Here is an 18,478-nt window from a genome sequence, read left to right as displayed (position 1 = left end):
AACCTGCAGATATTAAATTATTATTCTCATTGGCTACCTTTGCTTGGCCAACAAAAGGAGGGAGGAGTATGTGGAGTTGTTTCAGAGCAGCCACCTTATGGACAATTTGGGAAGAAAGAAATGCTAAAATCTTCCAAGATAAGGAGAGGTCCTTTACAGAAGTGAAGGAATGTATCTTAACCAGGCTATTCATTGGCTGAAATCCTTGGCTTCTTTCAAATCCTTTTCATTTGATGATATTTGGAGGAATTGGGCCAGAGTTGCACACACTTAGGTTAGGAAAACTAGAGCTGTAACAGTTTGGGTAACTCCTCCAGAAGGAGTTTTTAAACTAAATTTTGAGTGAAGTAGTCGGGTAACCCAGGACTGTCTAACACTGGAGGAGTATTGAAGAATGAGAATGGCAACATCATATTCTTATTCTCAGGCCCGGTAGGGATAGGGGACTCTACAAGAGTTGTGTTATTGGCTGCAGTACAAGGAATTCAGATTGCTAATCAACTAGGACTGGAGAACTTACTAATTGAAGGGGATTTTAAGGTGATTGTGGGCTGGCTGTCAAATCCAGACTTAGTTGTTTGGAGCTATAGGGATCACATGTAAAAAGTTAAATGTTTAACAAGGCAAATAACGTGTAGATATCAGTGGGTGGGTAGGGAGGCAAATGCTTTGGCTGATTATCTTGCTAAACAGGGGTCTACTAGGGATTGGCTATTTTGGGCTGCCTTGTAATCTTTTTTTCTGATCACTTGTAATGTTTAGGGGAGGCTGCATCTTGTGCCTCTCCAAGGGATCCTTGTACAGTTTTATTACTCTTGATTAATGAAATCATTTTCAATTAAAAAAACAAAAGAATAATGTATGCTTTTGGGGATTGAATTTTTGTATTCTAGGAAGACAAAAGGACTATGTATGTGTATGATTGTGGGGTGGTTAGCCGGGCCTAACTACCATTCTTTGGGATCTTATCTCTCAGATGTAGGAAATTTGAACCTGCGACTCTTTAGGACAGATGAATTCTTTAACAGCCATTAAGTAACACTGCCTTTCTTAACTATAGAAAGCTACAATATTCAAATTAATTTCATCAATAGATAATACATACACATAAATGGATCAGATCATATTAGATTGGATAGGCAAGGATCCACATTTAATCCAATTATTGTATTTGGATAAATAGATAATGCTTGTAGTCCTACAAGCTGATGACCGCTGTTTTCCCTTTTAGGTTTTCATAGAAAGCTCTCCTTTATTTTCTATATTAGATTTACAACTATTTATCTACTAGTCCAGCATCATAGAGGAGTGAAAACCATTTGATTTACTGTCCATTTGCTAGTAAATGGCCTCAAACACCAACATGTCCAGGCTGCCCTTTGTTAGCAAATCTCTCATATATTAATATCTATCTCTACAGTTCATCTGGCATTTATGTTTGTATTGCCATTTGCCAAATTCCTTGATTCTCATTCTTTGGGTGTAACCTGACACGGTATCCTCCATGTGCATGCCATATTCCTCCTATATAAAAGTGAAACATGTGGGGGATCATGAAATGAAATGGAACTGACCTCTCTCTCTCTCTCTCTATCTATCTATCTATCTATGGGTTGGATATGATTATCCCAGTATTTTGTATTTGATTTTATTTAGATACATGGAGAAGAGATGTTAAAGCTGAAGAGGTTGAGGATGAAATCAATAATGCAGAACCAGGAAAACTGAGAGTCATTTCCATTTCCAAGGTGATTCCGCAATCTTTTCTTTGCATTTCTTTTGGTTTTATTTTGAGATTTTAGGGAAAGCAGAAAAAGGTGCTTAAATCGTGCAAATTATACATGTGGTGATTACTTAAAATTGTTCAGCTGAAAATTTGATGTTTAGGAAAACTGCTCTTTGTTTCTGATTCCTGGTGGTGATAAACTGGCATTACTATTTTAAAGTGCTAAGTTTGACTTTTTTTGTCATATCGTTCTTTCCTGATTTTGATGTTTAGGTACTGATGGAGAATTGAGCCTGTTGTAGGTCTCACGTGTATTTCATCCTAACTTCTCGGCTAAATGGAGGCGCTACTTTTATATTTTTCCCTTCCTAGATGAAGAGGAGCATAACAATGAGATGGAGAAGGATACTGAGAATTGTATCTCTGATAAACAATATGGAGAACATAGGAGTAATGGGTGTCTTGAGGATACTGGAGAGGAAAGTGGTGGATGCTCAACCTTTGATTACGAGGGTGAACTTGAAATTGGAGAGAAACCAAGAAACTTCAGCATTAGCAGGGTTAACCAGCTTCTACTTCAACTAGAAGGAAAACTATTATCCTACAAGGTGTTCGCACGGGACACAAAAGCCTCAAGAAGCACGTAAGAACCAACATCTCTGTAGGTGTATATGCAATATGGTCACACAAACCTGCACACATATGATATTCCACTTGCTTTAAAATCTTGTACAATTCCATATAAAACTGCACACCACGTATATATGGTTTCATTCTCCTTCATGTGTGTTGATGTGTAGGTACTCTTACTCTTTTTGCATTTTTGGCATGAAATGTGTCACAACATGAGGAAAAAGGAAGAAAAAGGAGGGAAAAGGTAGAGAAAGAGGTCTTTTACTAGGGATCTGGCCGAGTTTACGATCAACCCAAGCCTGACCCTAAAATTTGGCTTAAGGCCCGAGCCCGAGGTCAAGCCCAACCTTCCCAACCCGAGCCCAGTCTGCACTGTAAACCAACCTGAGGGCTTAGGTTGGGCTTAGGGGAGAAGAGGCTGGTTGGGTTTGGGCTACCTAAGGGCTAGGCACAAGCCTAGCCCCAAAAGTAAAAAATCCTAACTTCTTGGGCCCGAGCCTAGCCTGAGGACCAAAAATCCAAGCCCAACTCGTGTAAAATTTCGGGCAGGGTCGGTTTGGGCTTGAGCTAGTCCCACCCAAGTTGTACCCCTATCTTGCACAAAAGAAAGGAAAAGTAGAGAGAAAAGGGGTTGAGGAAGAAGATTCGAACCTACCTCTTCTCCCCCATCAACCTGAAGATCCTGAACTATTATTCACTGATTTAAAAAATGTAAAGTTACAAAAATGCCCATGTTAAGTGATTCTTAACAAGGGAAATACAAGGCTATACCAAAAGACAAAAATGTCCCTCATGGGCATACATTTCAACGCTCTCCCTCAAGCTGGTGCATATGTATTATAAAGCTCCAACTTGTTACAAATATAATCTATTCTAGTACAACACAAGCTCTTGGTAAACAATCTCACCATTTGTCACCTTTTCTCTTACAAAGTGACAATCAACTTCTATATGCTTGGTCCTCTCATGAAAGATTGGATTGGAAGCAATATGAGTAGCAACCTGATTATCACAAAACAACTTGACAAGTTCCCCTATAGGAATGCCTATCTCTTGGAGTAGATGTTTCAATCACATTAACTCGAGTGGTATGAACAGTGATTTAAAAGGCACGCCTCAGGCATGACTAGGCACACAGGCGAGGCGCATTTTAGGATATCCACCTAACATGGACTTGTTTGGGCTTGCCTCGAGGGGCGTGGCACAAAGGCGACTCATAGAGTTGGGAATGTAATATGTTTTACATCACATTAGCTACTTGAAGTAATGCAATTGAGGAAAATGTTTTATATGTTTGATTTTATTTTTAAATTCTCATTTGAATATGCTTTACATGTTATGTTTATGTATTTTAATTTTAGACAATAGTTTTTTAAAACATTTATTTTAAAATATAAGTTTATATTTTTTTTAGCTTTTTTTTTTTAATTTTTGTGCCTTGCTTCAAAAAGGCGCACTCCTCACCTTGCACCTTGCGCCTTGGGCACAAATTGGCCCCTGTGCCTTTTTTGCACATTGCGCTTTTAAAACACTGGGTATGAGCCATTGCTCTATACTGAGTTTCGACACTACCCCTATGCCTTTTTTACACTTTGCTTTTTAAATTTTCAAGTAATGAGATTGCCATACAAGAAACTATAGTACCCTGTAGTAGATTTCCTATCCATTTAGGAGCTTGCCTGGTTTGTATCGGAATATCCTTTTAAGGTTAGCTTTCCACCATTCTTGTATAGTAATCCTCGGCCCGGAGCACCTTTTAGATATTTTAACTCTTACAACACCTTCCCAGTGAGTGATTGTGGGATTTTGCATAAACTGACCCAGAATTCCAACACTAAAGGCAATATTAGGACAGGTGATTGTGAGATAGATCAAGTTGCCAACTAATCTTCTGTACCTTCAAGGATCATTGAATGGCTCCCCCTAACTATTAATTATTCACATTAGGATCCATAGGGATCTTAACTGGTGTAGCCTATTGGACTTGTCTCATCCAACAAATCCAAGACATTGTGACAAAGGTATTCCCCACTTTGAGCGGGCTACTTCAATACCGAAATACTTCAAGGATCCTAAATCCTTGGTTTGGAAGTGTTGTTGCAAAAACTGTTTTAAATCATTAATCCCACCAACATCATTGCCAATAATGACTATATCATCAACATACACTACCAAAATAATATTCCCAAATGTAGTATCCCTACTAAAAACTGAACGATCAACTCCACACCATAGTTTTCAAGGCGCCAAGGCAAGGCTGGGCAAGGGGGGGGGGCTTGTCGCTTAGTCACCTAGGTGTCGCCTAGGCGATGGATTTTTTCTGTACCATAACCATATTTCCTTAATAACTATTCATAATTTTCAAAAGAAAAGTATAAAGTTCATATTAAAGTATAGAAAATCAACATATTTATGAGAAGGAAAAGAAGAAGGAAAATAAAACTCAAAAAAATATAGGGGCTGAACCCTTATTTTTGTTATAGGAAAAGAAGAAAAGAAAAAGTATTGGTAGTAGTAGTAGTAGAAGAAGTAGAAGAATATATGGAAGAAGAAAATGTGCTGATTAAATAAAATATTACGTTCTTCCTTATTGGTTCAGGTTTTGAAGTCGTTGAGAGTTCAACACAGCATTTAGCAATGTTTGTGTTGATTAAACCCTAATAAATATGAAAATAATAAAAAGAAATTAGAATATAAACTCATAAAATGATTATTTTAGTTTAATAATGTTTATTTTATGATTATAATCTCAAAAAAGAATGAAAAAAAAAGTATTTTATAGTTGTAGAGAAGATGGGCCAAATGGCCCATAGGCTGTTTATCTTTTTTTTTTTATCTTTTATGTTCTTTGCTGTAATGGGCCTTAATCTGAGCTTTATTGTTTCTTATGTTATGTTTTTTAATTTGCTGCCCAACTAGGGGCCTCTCTATAAATTACTAAAGTTTAACTTAATGAAATAGAATTAAGGGAGTAAGAGAGGAGATTATGTTCAAAAATCTCTCTTTGAACCCTAGTTGTCGCCACCTTCTTTCTTTTTCTTCTTTCTTGAAATCTGATTTCTGCTACTTTTGAATTTTTGCAACTTTCTGAACAGTCATTTCTTCTCAAAAGACTGTTTTTCTTTTAGTTATTAGAGCAGACTCGTTTTTCCCTCTTTTCACCTCTTTTTTCCCGTACATAGTGTGTATGGAGAACTAAATCGTATGAATAGTTAAAGAAACCTATTTCAACCCAATTAGTAGTGGTTTCTAGAGAGAAGGGGACTAGTTTTGTCGTCCTCTTGACAGATTCAAGTGTGCTGCCCGAAACCCTAATTTTCTAGAGAAATCTGATTGCGGGCTCCATAGGGAGTTTGACCTAGGCGCTCAGTGACTGAAGGCCTTCTCATCGTTCTTCTTGAAGATCAAATCAAGTGGATTGGCGTTTTTTGAAGTCTACAAGGAGCGGTTGAGTTTTCTCTGTTTTTCCCGACTTCCGAGTGTGACGCAGGTTGTTGGTACAACTGCATAGAGGTTGGCTCACAACACAACTTTTGTTCTGTCTTCATTTGTTGTTATTCAAAGTTGTTAGAAGTCATTTTCGAAGTATTTAAGAAGATGAACCCCTCATAATTTGAAAACAAGCATGTTGCTGAATCCGGACAGGTTCTGGGAGCCTCTGTAGACTCTCTACTAGTTGTGACCACAGTCAAACTAGATGGAACTAATTATCTGGCTTGGTCACAATCAGTAAAAATCCATATCTGTAGTAGAGGCAAATGGGGTTTTATCTCTGGGAGCAAAAAGGTTCCTCCGGAAGATGATCCATCATATGAAAAGTGGATGCAAGAAAATTATACTGTTATTGGATGGCTTGTGAACCCAATGCAACCACAGATTAGTCAACACTATTTGTGGGTGAATTATAAACACATAAAGTGAATATTCTAGTTTAATAAAGTCTATTTTATAATTATAATGTCAAAAAATTAAAAAATAAAAGTATTTTATAACAGTGCACAAAACTGCTTGGCAACTGGGCAAGATGAGCCTCCAAGGGCACCTTGTCGCCTAAGTGTCACCTTGACAACTATGATTGTGTTCAGGGCCCAAACCATGGACAAAAGAAAGCACATTCGAAAACACGAGGGAGAGAAAAAAGGGGATCTTGAAGGGAACATGATAGAAAAGGGCGAATCACTAGTAAAGACAGATGTAGGCATGCGATTGATCAAGAATCATGATGTGAGAATAACATCACTGCAATAGGCTTTAGGAGCGTACAATTGGAGTAATGTACGGACTGTCTCAGTAATGCGTCAATTATTTCGTTCGGCTACACCATTTTGTTGTGGAGTGTGGGAACAAGATAGCTTGTATAATACCGTGAGTGTCAAAATAAGCTTGAAAGGAACTATGAAAGTACTTTTTTGCATTATTAGAATGAAATGATTTAATACAAACATTAAACTAATTGAGAATTTTAGCATGAAAGGAAAGAAAAATAGAGAGCAATTCTTAACGTTCTTTCATTAAATATATCCATATCATTCGTGAATGTTTTTTTTTTTTGATAGGAAATAGTAACTTTTATTAATTATGAGAATTATAGAATTACAACTGCCACCTTCAAAAAGGTGACCCCTCAAAGGATAAGCAAATTATAAGCATGCCCAAAATAAAGTCTCCCTATTGACCCCTTGTTTTGCTAAAATATTCGCGAATGATCATTAATAAAAGTTACAAATTATTGAAATCCATTGTACGGTGACACAACTAGGACCCCAAACATTTGAGTGAACAAGATCAAAAGGACTCATGACTATTATCTTCATAGGGAACAAAAGTAACTCTATGATGCTTACTAAGTTGACACGATTCACGATCCAATTGAGACACTAATGCCAAATAGACTTGTTCATGGGCCGGGTAGCCCAACGGGCCGGGCCGGGCCGACCCCCGGATGGGTTTGTACATAGTTATTAGCCCGCGGGCTTGACCTCGGGCCTGAAAGCCCGCGACCCAATTGTTTTATGGGCCGGGCTCGGGATTTGTCACAAAAGCCCAACCCAACTTTTATATTTATATAGCTTTTAAACCCTAAATTCCTAAACCGTACCCTTCTCATATTTCATTCTATTACTCTGAAAAGAGAGTAAGATTGTTTGTCGTTTGAGTGTTGACGAGTGGAGTGACCAGGTCCTCTCTTCTCTCTCTCGTTATCTTCCTCTCTCTCATAGAAGTCGAACAAGTTTCTCTCTGTTCCTCTCTCTCTCTCTCTGTCTCTCTCTTGGTCTCTCTCTCTATTCTGTAAGTCGGTTCCTCTCTCCCTGTCTCTCTCGGGCTTTGGGCTCAGGCCCGGGCTTCGGGCCCAAGTTGTAGGCCTGTTGGTCGGGCCGGGCTCGGGCTCGGGCCTACAAAAATTCTGTTAATGCAGAGTGAAAGCCCGGCCCGAGCCTGGCCCAGCCCGGCCCATGAACAGGTCTAATGCTAAACTAGAAACTAACTTCTTCAAAATATGAAGTGAAGGATGACCGATGTGGCACTAGTGAGGAGTAAGAGATAAGTGAAGAGCTCTTGGTGGACCATTGACATCTAGGTAGTACAGCCGTCCAACTTCACGACCTCCACCAATCATCTTCCCCATCGTAAGATCCTGAAAGACACAATAGGAATGAAAGAAAGTGACTGAACAGTTTAATGACTTTGTGAGTTTACTACAGACAAGAGACTAAAAGGAAACTGTGGAATGTAAAAGACAATTAAGACTAATATCAGATTCAAGGGAAATATTACCAGTACCATTAATAGGAGAAGTGCCATCAACTAAGGTAACTATTTGGGTAGTGGAAGGAGGAGGCAAAGACTTAAAAAGATTTGAAGATCCAGTCATATGATTTGAAGCTCCAAAATCAATTACCCATGGTGAATGGCTAGAACTGGAAACTAAACAAGCTGTATCTGACTTAGCAAGAGTGGCAATGGACTTGGAAGGCACAGAAGAAGCTTGGTGAAGTCTCTCATATTCCTTACGAGTGATGAAGACCAACTCATTACTCTTACCAACTCTTGTGGCAGGCAACTCAACAGTGAAGTCATTAATTCCAGAATCATCCTCAACTATGACACAATTGGCCCATGAAGATGGTGGACCATGCAAGTCATAACTCATAATAGAAGGCAATAGCATGCACAACCACAATGTGTGCACTCTGTAACTGTACCACAATCACCACTGTTTCTTCCACTTCTTCCTTCCCTACTGCCACCACGGCAACCCCTAAAGCCATGGCTGGCACCTCTAATTGCACTTCTTTCCCTAATACCTCTACCACTGCCACCTCTTGTTGCTACTAAAACTGACTTCTCTGAAGTAGTGGAATGATCATTATGGAGTTGATATGTCATCTGGATACAAGAAAACTCCTTAGATAGGGAAGGGAGATTAACTTCCCAAGATTTGAGCCATTGCAAGTTCAAACTCAGACCTCAATCCTAACGAGAATCTGACATCTAAATACTCCCATTGAGCTTGTTGTACCTTAAGATCAGGGGAAAGGGGTTGGTAAACATTCAACTCATTCCATAGACCTTTTTTGAAGAATAAGATAAATTCATTAAAAAGGAAAAAGAATACAAAAGGAAGGTGATAAGACATCACCCAAGGAAGAAAAAAACCCAAGAGCCCAACTAAGATCTCAAAGATCCCATACTAAGTCCCCTAACGGAGCAAAAGCATCCAGACCCAAGTTCAAACACAAACCAAGAGATTCCCAACGGAGCAAAAGCATCCAGACCCACCTTTTATGGTAGCATAATATTTTTCAACACTTCTTATCACTTTGTTGAAGAGAGATAATCCTGGTAAAGTTGGTAAATCCTTGTTAAATTTTCTTGCTCTGAATACAACTGCTGGGCATACTCCCAAATTTCCTTAGCGGTGTTTAAAAACATAAAATTAACACTAATATTTGTTTTCCATACTGTTCCACAAGGCAGTCATAATCTGAGCACTTTCCTGCACCCATTCGTTGTACCCTTCAGACCCACTAATGGGTTATCTTCCTTAACATATTTCAACTTCCCTCTTGTAATTAAGGAAACCTTCACAGATTTAGACCATGATACATAATTAGTACCATTGAGCTTAACAGTAGTTAACTGGGTGTTCATAAAGTCCGATTGCAATACTACAACAGACTTGGAGTTTCTACTGGAAGCAGCCATAAGTAGAACATGAAGAAATCACAGATGCCTTCAATACTCTCCTAACAAAGGTACTTGGTCCTAAGTATGACTTAACTTATTGGTCCTAACTCCTAAGAAAGTACTTTGCTTAAAAGGTGAAAAGAAAAGATGGTATAAAGTATGAACATACTAGATTGGCTACTTGCCTTGTTTTTGTCCATGAATTTTGAAATACGAGATGTCAAGCCGTATCTAGTGGTTGTTTTCTTCCTAGACATCTAGTTGTTTCGGCTGTCTTGCATCATGGGTGCTTGCTGTTGCCTACCAAAAACACAGAGGAAAGTTTTACTGACCAAAAACAGGAAAGATTGGAAAGTTTTTGCCATAGCACTGGAAAATGGAACCCTAAAACAATGATTTTATGCTACTAAACATAAATCTATGTGCTGATCCAGAATTCATACAGTATGTATTTTAACTACTCAACTTTGTTTTCTATGGACATAATTTTTCTGAGATGAATAAAGATTTATTGTTTTTGATTTTTTAACAAATTTGTCTTTCTATTTTCCAGCGGTCCTCCAACAGAGTGTTTCATCTTCCATGCTCGGGCTGCCGAAGGCCAGTTGCCCTGTTCAGAAAAGGTTTGATGTTGTTCTTTCAAATTAATCATTATTATTGTCGAAGTTGATTTGGGCTGGAGTTCAGATTTGGTTTGGAACCTTATTGAGTTCTGCATTGAGCTTACTAGTTCACTAAGCTCTTGACTTGATTTACATCTGCTTGAGTTCTGCATTGAGCTTGCTAGTTCACTAAGCTCTTGACTTGATTTACATCTGCTTGAGTTTTAATTTTTTCATATCTTGTTATGTATCTAGAGTAATCAATTATGCTGCTTTGACTTTATAGGGCTTAATTTAGTGTTCAAGTGTATGTTAGTAGAAACTTAGATGTTCTTTCAACTGGCTTAGTCCTTTCTAGAAATCCAGTTTGATGAGTTATCTTTATCTTTATTAATTAAACCAAGATTTCTCATGCTAATAGCTATCATTTGCAGGTCCATGGAAAAGGAATAAGAGTCATGTGTGTGGAGCTGGTAGCTAATCGTTTCTTGCGCAAGGTAATTGTGTGCTTTTAATATCAACATTACTAATGTTTATCATCAGTGATATAGAGAGTTTTATTTGGTTGGACATAGTCTTCTTTTTCTCTGCATTCTGTCTTATTTCTATGTGATTTATTCCGATTGCTTTTGCCTTTTGGACCTCCAATAAGAAAGCCTATTCTTTCTTTCGTTTTTCTCTTCTTGTTACCCCAGTACATTCTATTTTCCTTTTTCTACATCTTTTATTTATTTATTTTCTCTTTCTCTTCTTGTTACTTACACTGGTAAGTTTTGTTTTCCTTTTTCTACATATTTTTTTTATTATTTCCTCTTTCACCTTGCAAGTCGTGGACTCAATACCAACTTCAGGAATCAGGAAAGCAATCTTTTTAATTCGTTTTCATGGTCTTGCATTTAAAATTATTTTATTTAGAACAAAACCACGATATTCTAGTTGACTTAGGGAAATTGTTTCTTCTCACTGTTTCTACTTGTTTCAATTAATATCTGCTCTCTTTGCTTCCCTTTTCAAGTGCTTATGAACAGTCCATACTCCCCACCCCCACCCCCGCGCAATCCTTCAATATTGTACTAATACATTATACTTGATCGCTGCTCAGCTGTGCCCAAATATCTCAGTGCCATCCAAACTGTTATCTGATCTATGGATCTGGTTACATTGGATTATCCTTCACCTTCCCATCCCTTTTTATCTCCATCATTTTTTTTATGCTGCCACATGATTTTTCTCTTCTTTAACCATCCAATTACTACTTTGGAATCATCGTCCACAATTAAGTCCAAAGGCCTTGTAAACCCTGCTCCGGTTAAGTTCCTGTAGCCAGTTGGTCCAGACTCAAGAGTACTTAAATATCCTCTGCTGTTGGAGGATTTAGCCAACTATGGCCACCCTCTAGCAATGTCCTTTATTGGTAATGCTCTCAATGGCAGCACTTCTGGACCTAATTCTCGCCTTCTTAAAAATTCTCACATTCCTCTCCTACATTGTCTATAAAGTAGCAGCCGTGCATCTCCATGGAATCCTTCTCCTTTTCTTGGAAATGTGAGTAATGAAGGTGGGAAGTCTTCTCATCAGTAGGAGACCATCTACCCAAAGAGAGAGAAACATCATTCCCAAATATTAGCCACCAAGAGGCAGGAGATTATTGAGTGGTTTAGAATATTCTAGTTACTACTTCATCCACTATTTCAACTTTTTTGGCATTATCATTTTTGCAGATGGTTCGAGTACTAGTAGCAACGAGTATAAGGGAGGCAGCTGCAGGTGCAGAGGATGATTCATTGATAAAGCTGATGGATGCTACATGTAGACGTGCCACAGCTCCCCCAGCACCGCCCGATGGTCTTTGTCTCATTGACGTTGGTTATACTGAATTTGAACCCAAAAATTGCCTCATCATTTAGGGTGAATATATATTATCTTTTTTCTCTGCAATCACTATCTATCAATTGAATTGTCTGCCAAATAGCATACATACTTGAGGTTAGGTCTCCCTACTAGGTCACTGAGTCACTGAGTCAAAGGAAAATGTTCAACAGATTTCCTTCATCATTTTTACCCTAATGTCTACAATTAAGTCTTGTCTGATTTTTTTTTCTTTTCTGTTACTAGTCAATGATTTTTTTTTCTTTTTTTCATATTGCACCGAGGCCTCATCTAAATTGAGAGGAGCATTCACGATGCCAAACATCATTTTTTTCACTTTTTTGTAACAACTAATAACAAATACCAATCAAATATAAGATGCCAAACATCATGACATGGGGTATTTTTGGTGATTACACAGTTTTATTCACCGTTATGATGACCAAAATAATCATTTATTAGATTTCATGTCATGCACCAATTTTGTTGTGGTCTTTTCATTGCATCTGGCAACACTGATGCGCCATCTATCATCTATGATTCTATGCAGTTGAATCGATTTCAGTTGTAAAGAAGGATAGAGATTAGAGAGGTTATTTCAGGAGTTGAAGAAATCCAAGCAGTGCCCAATTTTTCTCCATTTTTTCATGTTACATGGCAATCAAACAGGTAATCTCCCTTTTCCGTGGCTGTTGATATCTGGGGTGGGCAGGCCACAGGTGGACTCTTACTATTTTAATCTCTTTTAGGTGCCCCAGACTATATAAATATAAATTGATCATCTGAAAACAAAGCAAATTCCCTTCATATTTCGATAGGATTATTAATGGCTGAATTTGCTGAATGGAATTATTCAAAAAATGTCTTGTAGTGATTAAACAATAAATTGCCCAATGACATGTTGGGACTTGGGATGACTGCTTTATTTCTAAAAAGCAAATCACTTAATCTAGTCAATTCAGCAGTTATGAATAGGTGCTGGCTATTGCTAGCCAGAACAACCTTTATTGTTTGCTCAGCCACAAACCTGAAGATTGTGTTTGGTTTGATTGAAAAATACAGAATTCATCAAGAATTTCCTTCACTACCCACGGGTATTGAGGTATGGGATTCCAGAGTGGATGTTGATTTTGCAAGCTTTTGAACCATAATAGGCCATGTGGTCCTTATCTTTGCTTATTTCATGGGTTTTCGGTGTGGTCTTCTGTTCTTGGTTCCATGGGGGTAACGCAATTGGGTAGGAGTAATCATTTCCAACATGACCAGGCTCGCCTGGAAATTTTTAGGCTTTTGGCCTTGGTTATGAGACCATAACCCCCACAATTGGCAGCTTGACACCTTTGGTACGGTTGAGCCAGAGGCCTTATCAACTGAGCCAGTTGACACCTTGATAAATCGTAACATGTAAGATGCTTTATTGGGATGGCAATTTTCTCTATCCCTAAGGTACCCGGCTTGGACAAATTTCAATTACTATGTTATCTTTGTGATTAATAGTGTTACTTCAGTGTTAAACCAATTTATATTAATGATTTATTTCTTTCTTTTAAAATCTTTTCCTCAATCATATATGGGCTCCTATGTCTTTTTAAGCCGAAAGAAAATTTTAAATTGAATGAAGTAAAAAAAAAAAGAATTTAGGGATTTGGGTCCTCGATGGGAACCCATTTCCATTGGGGATTGGGGTTGGAGGTTCATTTTTTTCCCAATGAAAATAATTCCCGCCTCGAACCTGCCCCATTGCTATTCCTAATGCTTTGGCACAAAACACATTGTATGGCAGTTTATTATTTCAAATGCATAGGCACTACTAAGTGCCATATGGAATAACTGAGGCTGGATCTGGTCACAATAAAAAACTACTCCAACACATTCCAACATGATCCATGTCAGCACATGCCAACACCTCTATCTGTGATGCGTTCCAAGTAAAATTTAGTAATTTACCGAATTAAATGCGTTTTTTATGTCTTTATAGGTTAAAACCCTATCACATGTATAGTTCTTAGATAGTCAAAATGACAACGCAACAAGACTGTTCCAATCCCTCCCTAATCCTTTGATAGATGCAAGGGTGATTATTTCTAGCCCAGCCTAGTCCGAAAATATTGGGGCTTGGGCCTAGGCTGTGTAGGCAAAGCCATGACCAGCCTGCATCAGGCTCGGAAATTTCAGGGCCACGACTAGCCCAGTGCTTTGAGCCCAGCTCATAACATGCAATATTTATCATATAAATATTCTATGTATTGTATGCATATGTGTTGTTTTATATTATATTATATATTACATATTATAATGGGCACAGAATAATATATTATATATGATATTTTATGTTATATAAAGTATAACATATTTTATAAATATATTATATGTTACATGGTACAAAACATTAAAAATATGTAACATTTTATATTTAATGACATAAGCCTAAAGCCCAGACTGGTGCAATTTGGGCCTAAGCTAGAGACCTTATTATAGGTTCTAAGCCCACATCCTTCGTGGGTTTGTCTGCCAATTGTCTCAGTTGGTGTTCAAAGGTATTCATCACAATAATTTTTATCTATAATAAATAAAAGAGAAAAATTTATTGAGGCTCAGTTTGGAAAGAGTACAAATAGAAATGTAGAGTGCAAAATTTTATATTTTGTATTACTAGTAAGTGCACACGTGTTTTGTACGTGACAATTTTTTGATGACATTGATGATGATGATGATAGTAAATAGTCTATTTTCAATTCCCTTTTTATATTTCTATGTTTATAAAAATTATTCTTAATTGGCATACTAATTTTTTTTTATATACACTATTAAAGATGTGTCTAAATGTTTTCTACAATTTCCTTTTTTATATTTTTCATACTTTTGCATGTTTTCATCTCCTTCAGTTTTATTATTACTATGAAATATGCACATGCTTTGCGTGTAAGAATTTTGAAATTAAATGAGATATTAAATAATATATATTATTTGAAAAAAGTCTATAAATGACTTAAGAACATACGATAATTTTATAATACATATATTATTAATAAATATATGTTATGTTTTTCGTTGATGCATGAATTTACACAGGCTAATATTAAAATATTGAAATGTTATTTGTATTAGATGTCATTCCACTTTTTAGGCTATCTAATTCTTGAGAATGAAAATTAGATTAACTGAACAAAATAACGGTGTGTGATTAACAATCCTCAATCACTTCCAAGACTATTACATTGAATATGCAACAATTTCCCTACTATATAAGTCATCAAAATTTAACTTTACAATATTACTGTCCAAAGATGATGAAAAAAAGAAGAGAAAAAGGTAGTTTAACTACTATAGAAAAGCCTATGAAAAACAACCCAGGCATTTTTGTAGACATGAATATATAAAATATTCACATACTGAAATTTTAATTGTATTAGATGCCAATCCGGTTATAAGGTTATTTGTTTCTTGGAAAAGAATAAACGATTAAGTTGAACAAAATATTGCTGACATTAGGCGCATTCATACATGAGCTTTGTGTAGCACTTCCATGGTTCCACTTGAAGACAACCAGCTTCACCTGATAATATCAAGTGAAGATGCAAGGTCGGCTTAACATGGCTTGAATAACATGAATCAAGCCCTCTAGAAAATCAGTCACTATAACTCTACGTATCATACCATCCCCTTCCTCATCGCTTCCCACAACCTACAATTTTGTTAATACTGTTGTAAAATCTGATGCATTATGCTTTCAAAATCGGTGTTTTAATAGGCATGGGAGGCATACACTTGGAGGCACGCCTCCAGACAAGGCGCTCCCAAAACACCCTAAAGTGTATGCCAGAGGCACTGACACCACTAAGGCATACACCTCTTGCGCCTCATGCACATCTGATATGAAGAGAGAAAAAACAAAAAAAAAAAGAAAGGGAAGGGAAAGAAAAAGAAAGAGAAGAAAAAAAGAGAAAATGAAAGAAAATGAAAGGAAAGGGAAGGAAATAAAAGATAAGGGGAAAGAAAGTGGTTTGCCCCCTGCCCCTTCGGTTGGGGCGCTTCGCCCCTAGACCCCCCCACCCACCCTTTCAACCAATGTTATGCATATTTATTCTTCTTAATATAAAAACTTTTTATTAAAAATAAAGAAAAGTGAGATCCCCCCTTCCTCTTCCTCCTCCTCCTAACCCCCCTCCTCTTAAGCAAGTTTACACCTCCTTGTGTTCGAGAGGCTTACACCTCTTGCGTTCTGAATTACGCCTCACGCCTCTAGGTAGTGGAGTTCCTCTCATCATGCCTCCACGTTTTAAAACATTGTTCAAAACATGGTGAAAGTGTAGGGAACAAAATGAGCAAGAGAAAAATAAGGAATTGAATGGTAAAAACTTGGTGTGTTTCATTTACCTTCTCCAATATTGTATGGCAATCTTGACATTTGGTAGTGGGACTTGGTGAAAATTTTGGCTTCTTTGGTGTGGCACGCTTTAGTTAGAATGGCTGAAAATTCAACCAGAAGAGTTAGAACATAGAAATCAAATACCAAATTGCATCAATCCCTTATGTGTGTCCTAAAAGTGTTAAAAGAAATGGAAGATCATTTTTTTCGAAAACAAAACCATATACATTGGCAAACACCTCCAAAAAAGGATACTCATTTGGGATGTGGACCTAACAGTGTAACTTATAAGATCATGTGAGACATTCTTAGAGGGACATATGGAATTCTAAATTCAAATGTTTGAAAAAATATAATCTGGCGGGTTTGATGGCTGAAGTTCTTATAGGATCCCATTTGTCCAAAACTAAATCAAAGAAGTACAAAAAAATTTACCATGACATTCTTGGGACTTGGAGTTGTTTATAATCTTTTTTTTTTTATCAATAATAGAATGTTTTATTAGATTATAAAAATCAAAGAAGTACAAAAAAATTTAGCATGAGATTCTTGGGACTTGGAGTTGTTTATAATCATATTTTTTTTATCAATAACAGAATGTTTTATTAGATTATAAAAATTGTGAAACTTTGAGTATAAGAGAGGGGGGGGGGGGTAAAATATCTTAACTTCCCCACAATAGAGAACAAGAAGGAAAGCTAAAAGGTGGCCCAAAACAAAAAATCCTTGAGCACCCCTTGTTTGGTTAACCCATCAGCCATGGAATTAGCACTTCTCTTCACCTAGTTCTACTTCACCTCAATATCCCTACTCAGCCATTTAAATTTTTTCTTTTCATTTCTGTAGCTCCACAAACCATTGTTGTCTACCTTCAACTACCTAATTACCACCTCCGAATCTCCTTCAATGATCAAGCACTGAATGTTTAATTTTCTTGCTCTATTGATTCCTTCCAAAGCTGCTAAAATTTCTGCCCTAAGAGATTCACCTTCACCAATAGGGCCAAAGAATATAGCAAAAATAATCCCAGCCTCATTTCTGAAAACTCCCCCAATCCCAGAAGGCACAGGATTCCTTAAACTACAACCATCAAAATTCAGTTTCATGAATCCTGAAGGAGGGGGAACCAAGAAGGTCTAGAGGTCCTTTTGCACTGAGCCGAGGTAGCAACTTCTTTCCACTTTCTCAAAAGATCAGCCATGGAGAATTCTTAAAAAAGATCCAAAGATTTCCGCCAATGACTGACCCTTAAGTGTATCAATTTAGTTAAATTCTCCATAGATCTTTCCTTGTCTGAAAAAAGTCTAGAGTTCATCTCTTCCCATATGGACCAGCAAACAGTTGCTCTAATGCTTCTCCTCATGATCTCCCCTCTTTTCTTAGACCATCTAGAGAATGAGAGAGAGAACAAACTTTGCAAACTCATGGGGGGATTCCAAGTGCATCCAAACAAGGATGAAGCCCATTCCCAAATAGTCTTAGTAACGGGCAAGCAACCATAAGGTGGTTACTTGAATTGGGAATGTTGAGCTCAAAGGAGATTGTTCACTTACAACTTCAAAATCATTTGCTCTAGAAACATTAACAACAACGACATTTTCACATGAATCTGCATCTTAAGAAACCTTTGCATTAGAAAACAATATATATGCATGGGGCATCTGTTCACTTTTCCCAAAGCCACATCCCTTCATCTTTACCACACAAGTAATTACTAATCAAGCACTTCTAATTCTCATCAAATGCTAAAAGCCTCAAAATTTGTCAACCTATTAGGCAGGAAATTGACACCACTAATATGACTAAGAACTTTTTAGGCATTTCCCATAGCTATTCTCTCCAATCAGTTTGATTTCTACTCACACCAGAACTGTATAGTAGTTACATTAACTTCCCAACAATTGAAACTCTTAATAAGAAGTGGGTACCCGCAAACACTATAATTTTGAACTTGATAGTTTTTTATTACATTAAAAATTTTACTTGTTGCAATATCAAAAACAGCAAAGAACATCTCCATCAAGGGAACTATGCACCACTGTAAAAAGTTGGTCACAGGGGGTTTAAGTTGACACTTTAAAGCTAACTTAT

At 37.2% G+C, this 18,478-nt stretch overlaps 1 protein-coding gene across 1 annotated transcript in view; it reads left to right on the top strand.

The window, feature by feature from the left end:
• Window positions 1–13,193, top strand: part of LOC148844312 (Pseudouridine synthase family protein) — a 64,376-nt gene extending 51,183 nt beyond the window's left edge. Inside the window, exons 5-10 of the mRNA XM_088958567.1 lie at window positions 1,657–1,748; window positions 2,029–2,369; window positions 10,101–10,170; window positions 10,584–10,646; window positions 11,871–12,057; window positions 12,569–13,193. Coding sequence (XP_088814693.1) covers window positions 1,657–1,748; window positions 2,029–2,369; window positions 10,101–10,170; window positions 10,584–10,646; window positions 11,871–12,056 — 752 coding nt within the window. The 3' untranslated portion in view covers window position 12,057; window positions 12,569–13,193. The remainder of the gene's footprint in view (window positions 1–1,656; window positions 1,749–2,028; window positions 2,370–10,100; window positions 10,171–10,583; window positions 10,647–11,870; window positions 12,058–12,568) is intronic.
• Window positions 13,194–18,478: the final 5,285 nt, after the last annotated feature.

This window comes from Nelumbo lutea, chromosome 8, assembly GCF_056320005.1.
Source record: "Nelumbo lutea isolate HS-2025 chromosome 8, American lotus-T2T, whole genome shotgun sequence".
NCBI lineage: Eukaryota > Viridiplantae > Streptophyta > Magnoliopsida > Proteales > Nelumbonaceae > Nelumbo > Nelumbo lutea.
The sequence above is the reverse complement of the archived record's forward strand: the minus strand, read 5'-3'. Positions and strand labels throughout refer to the sequence as shown.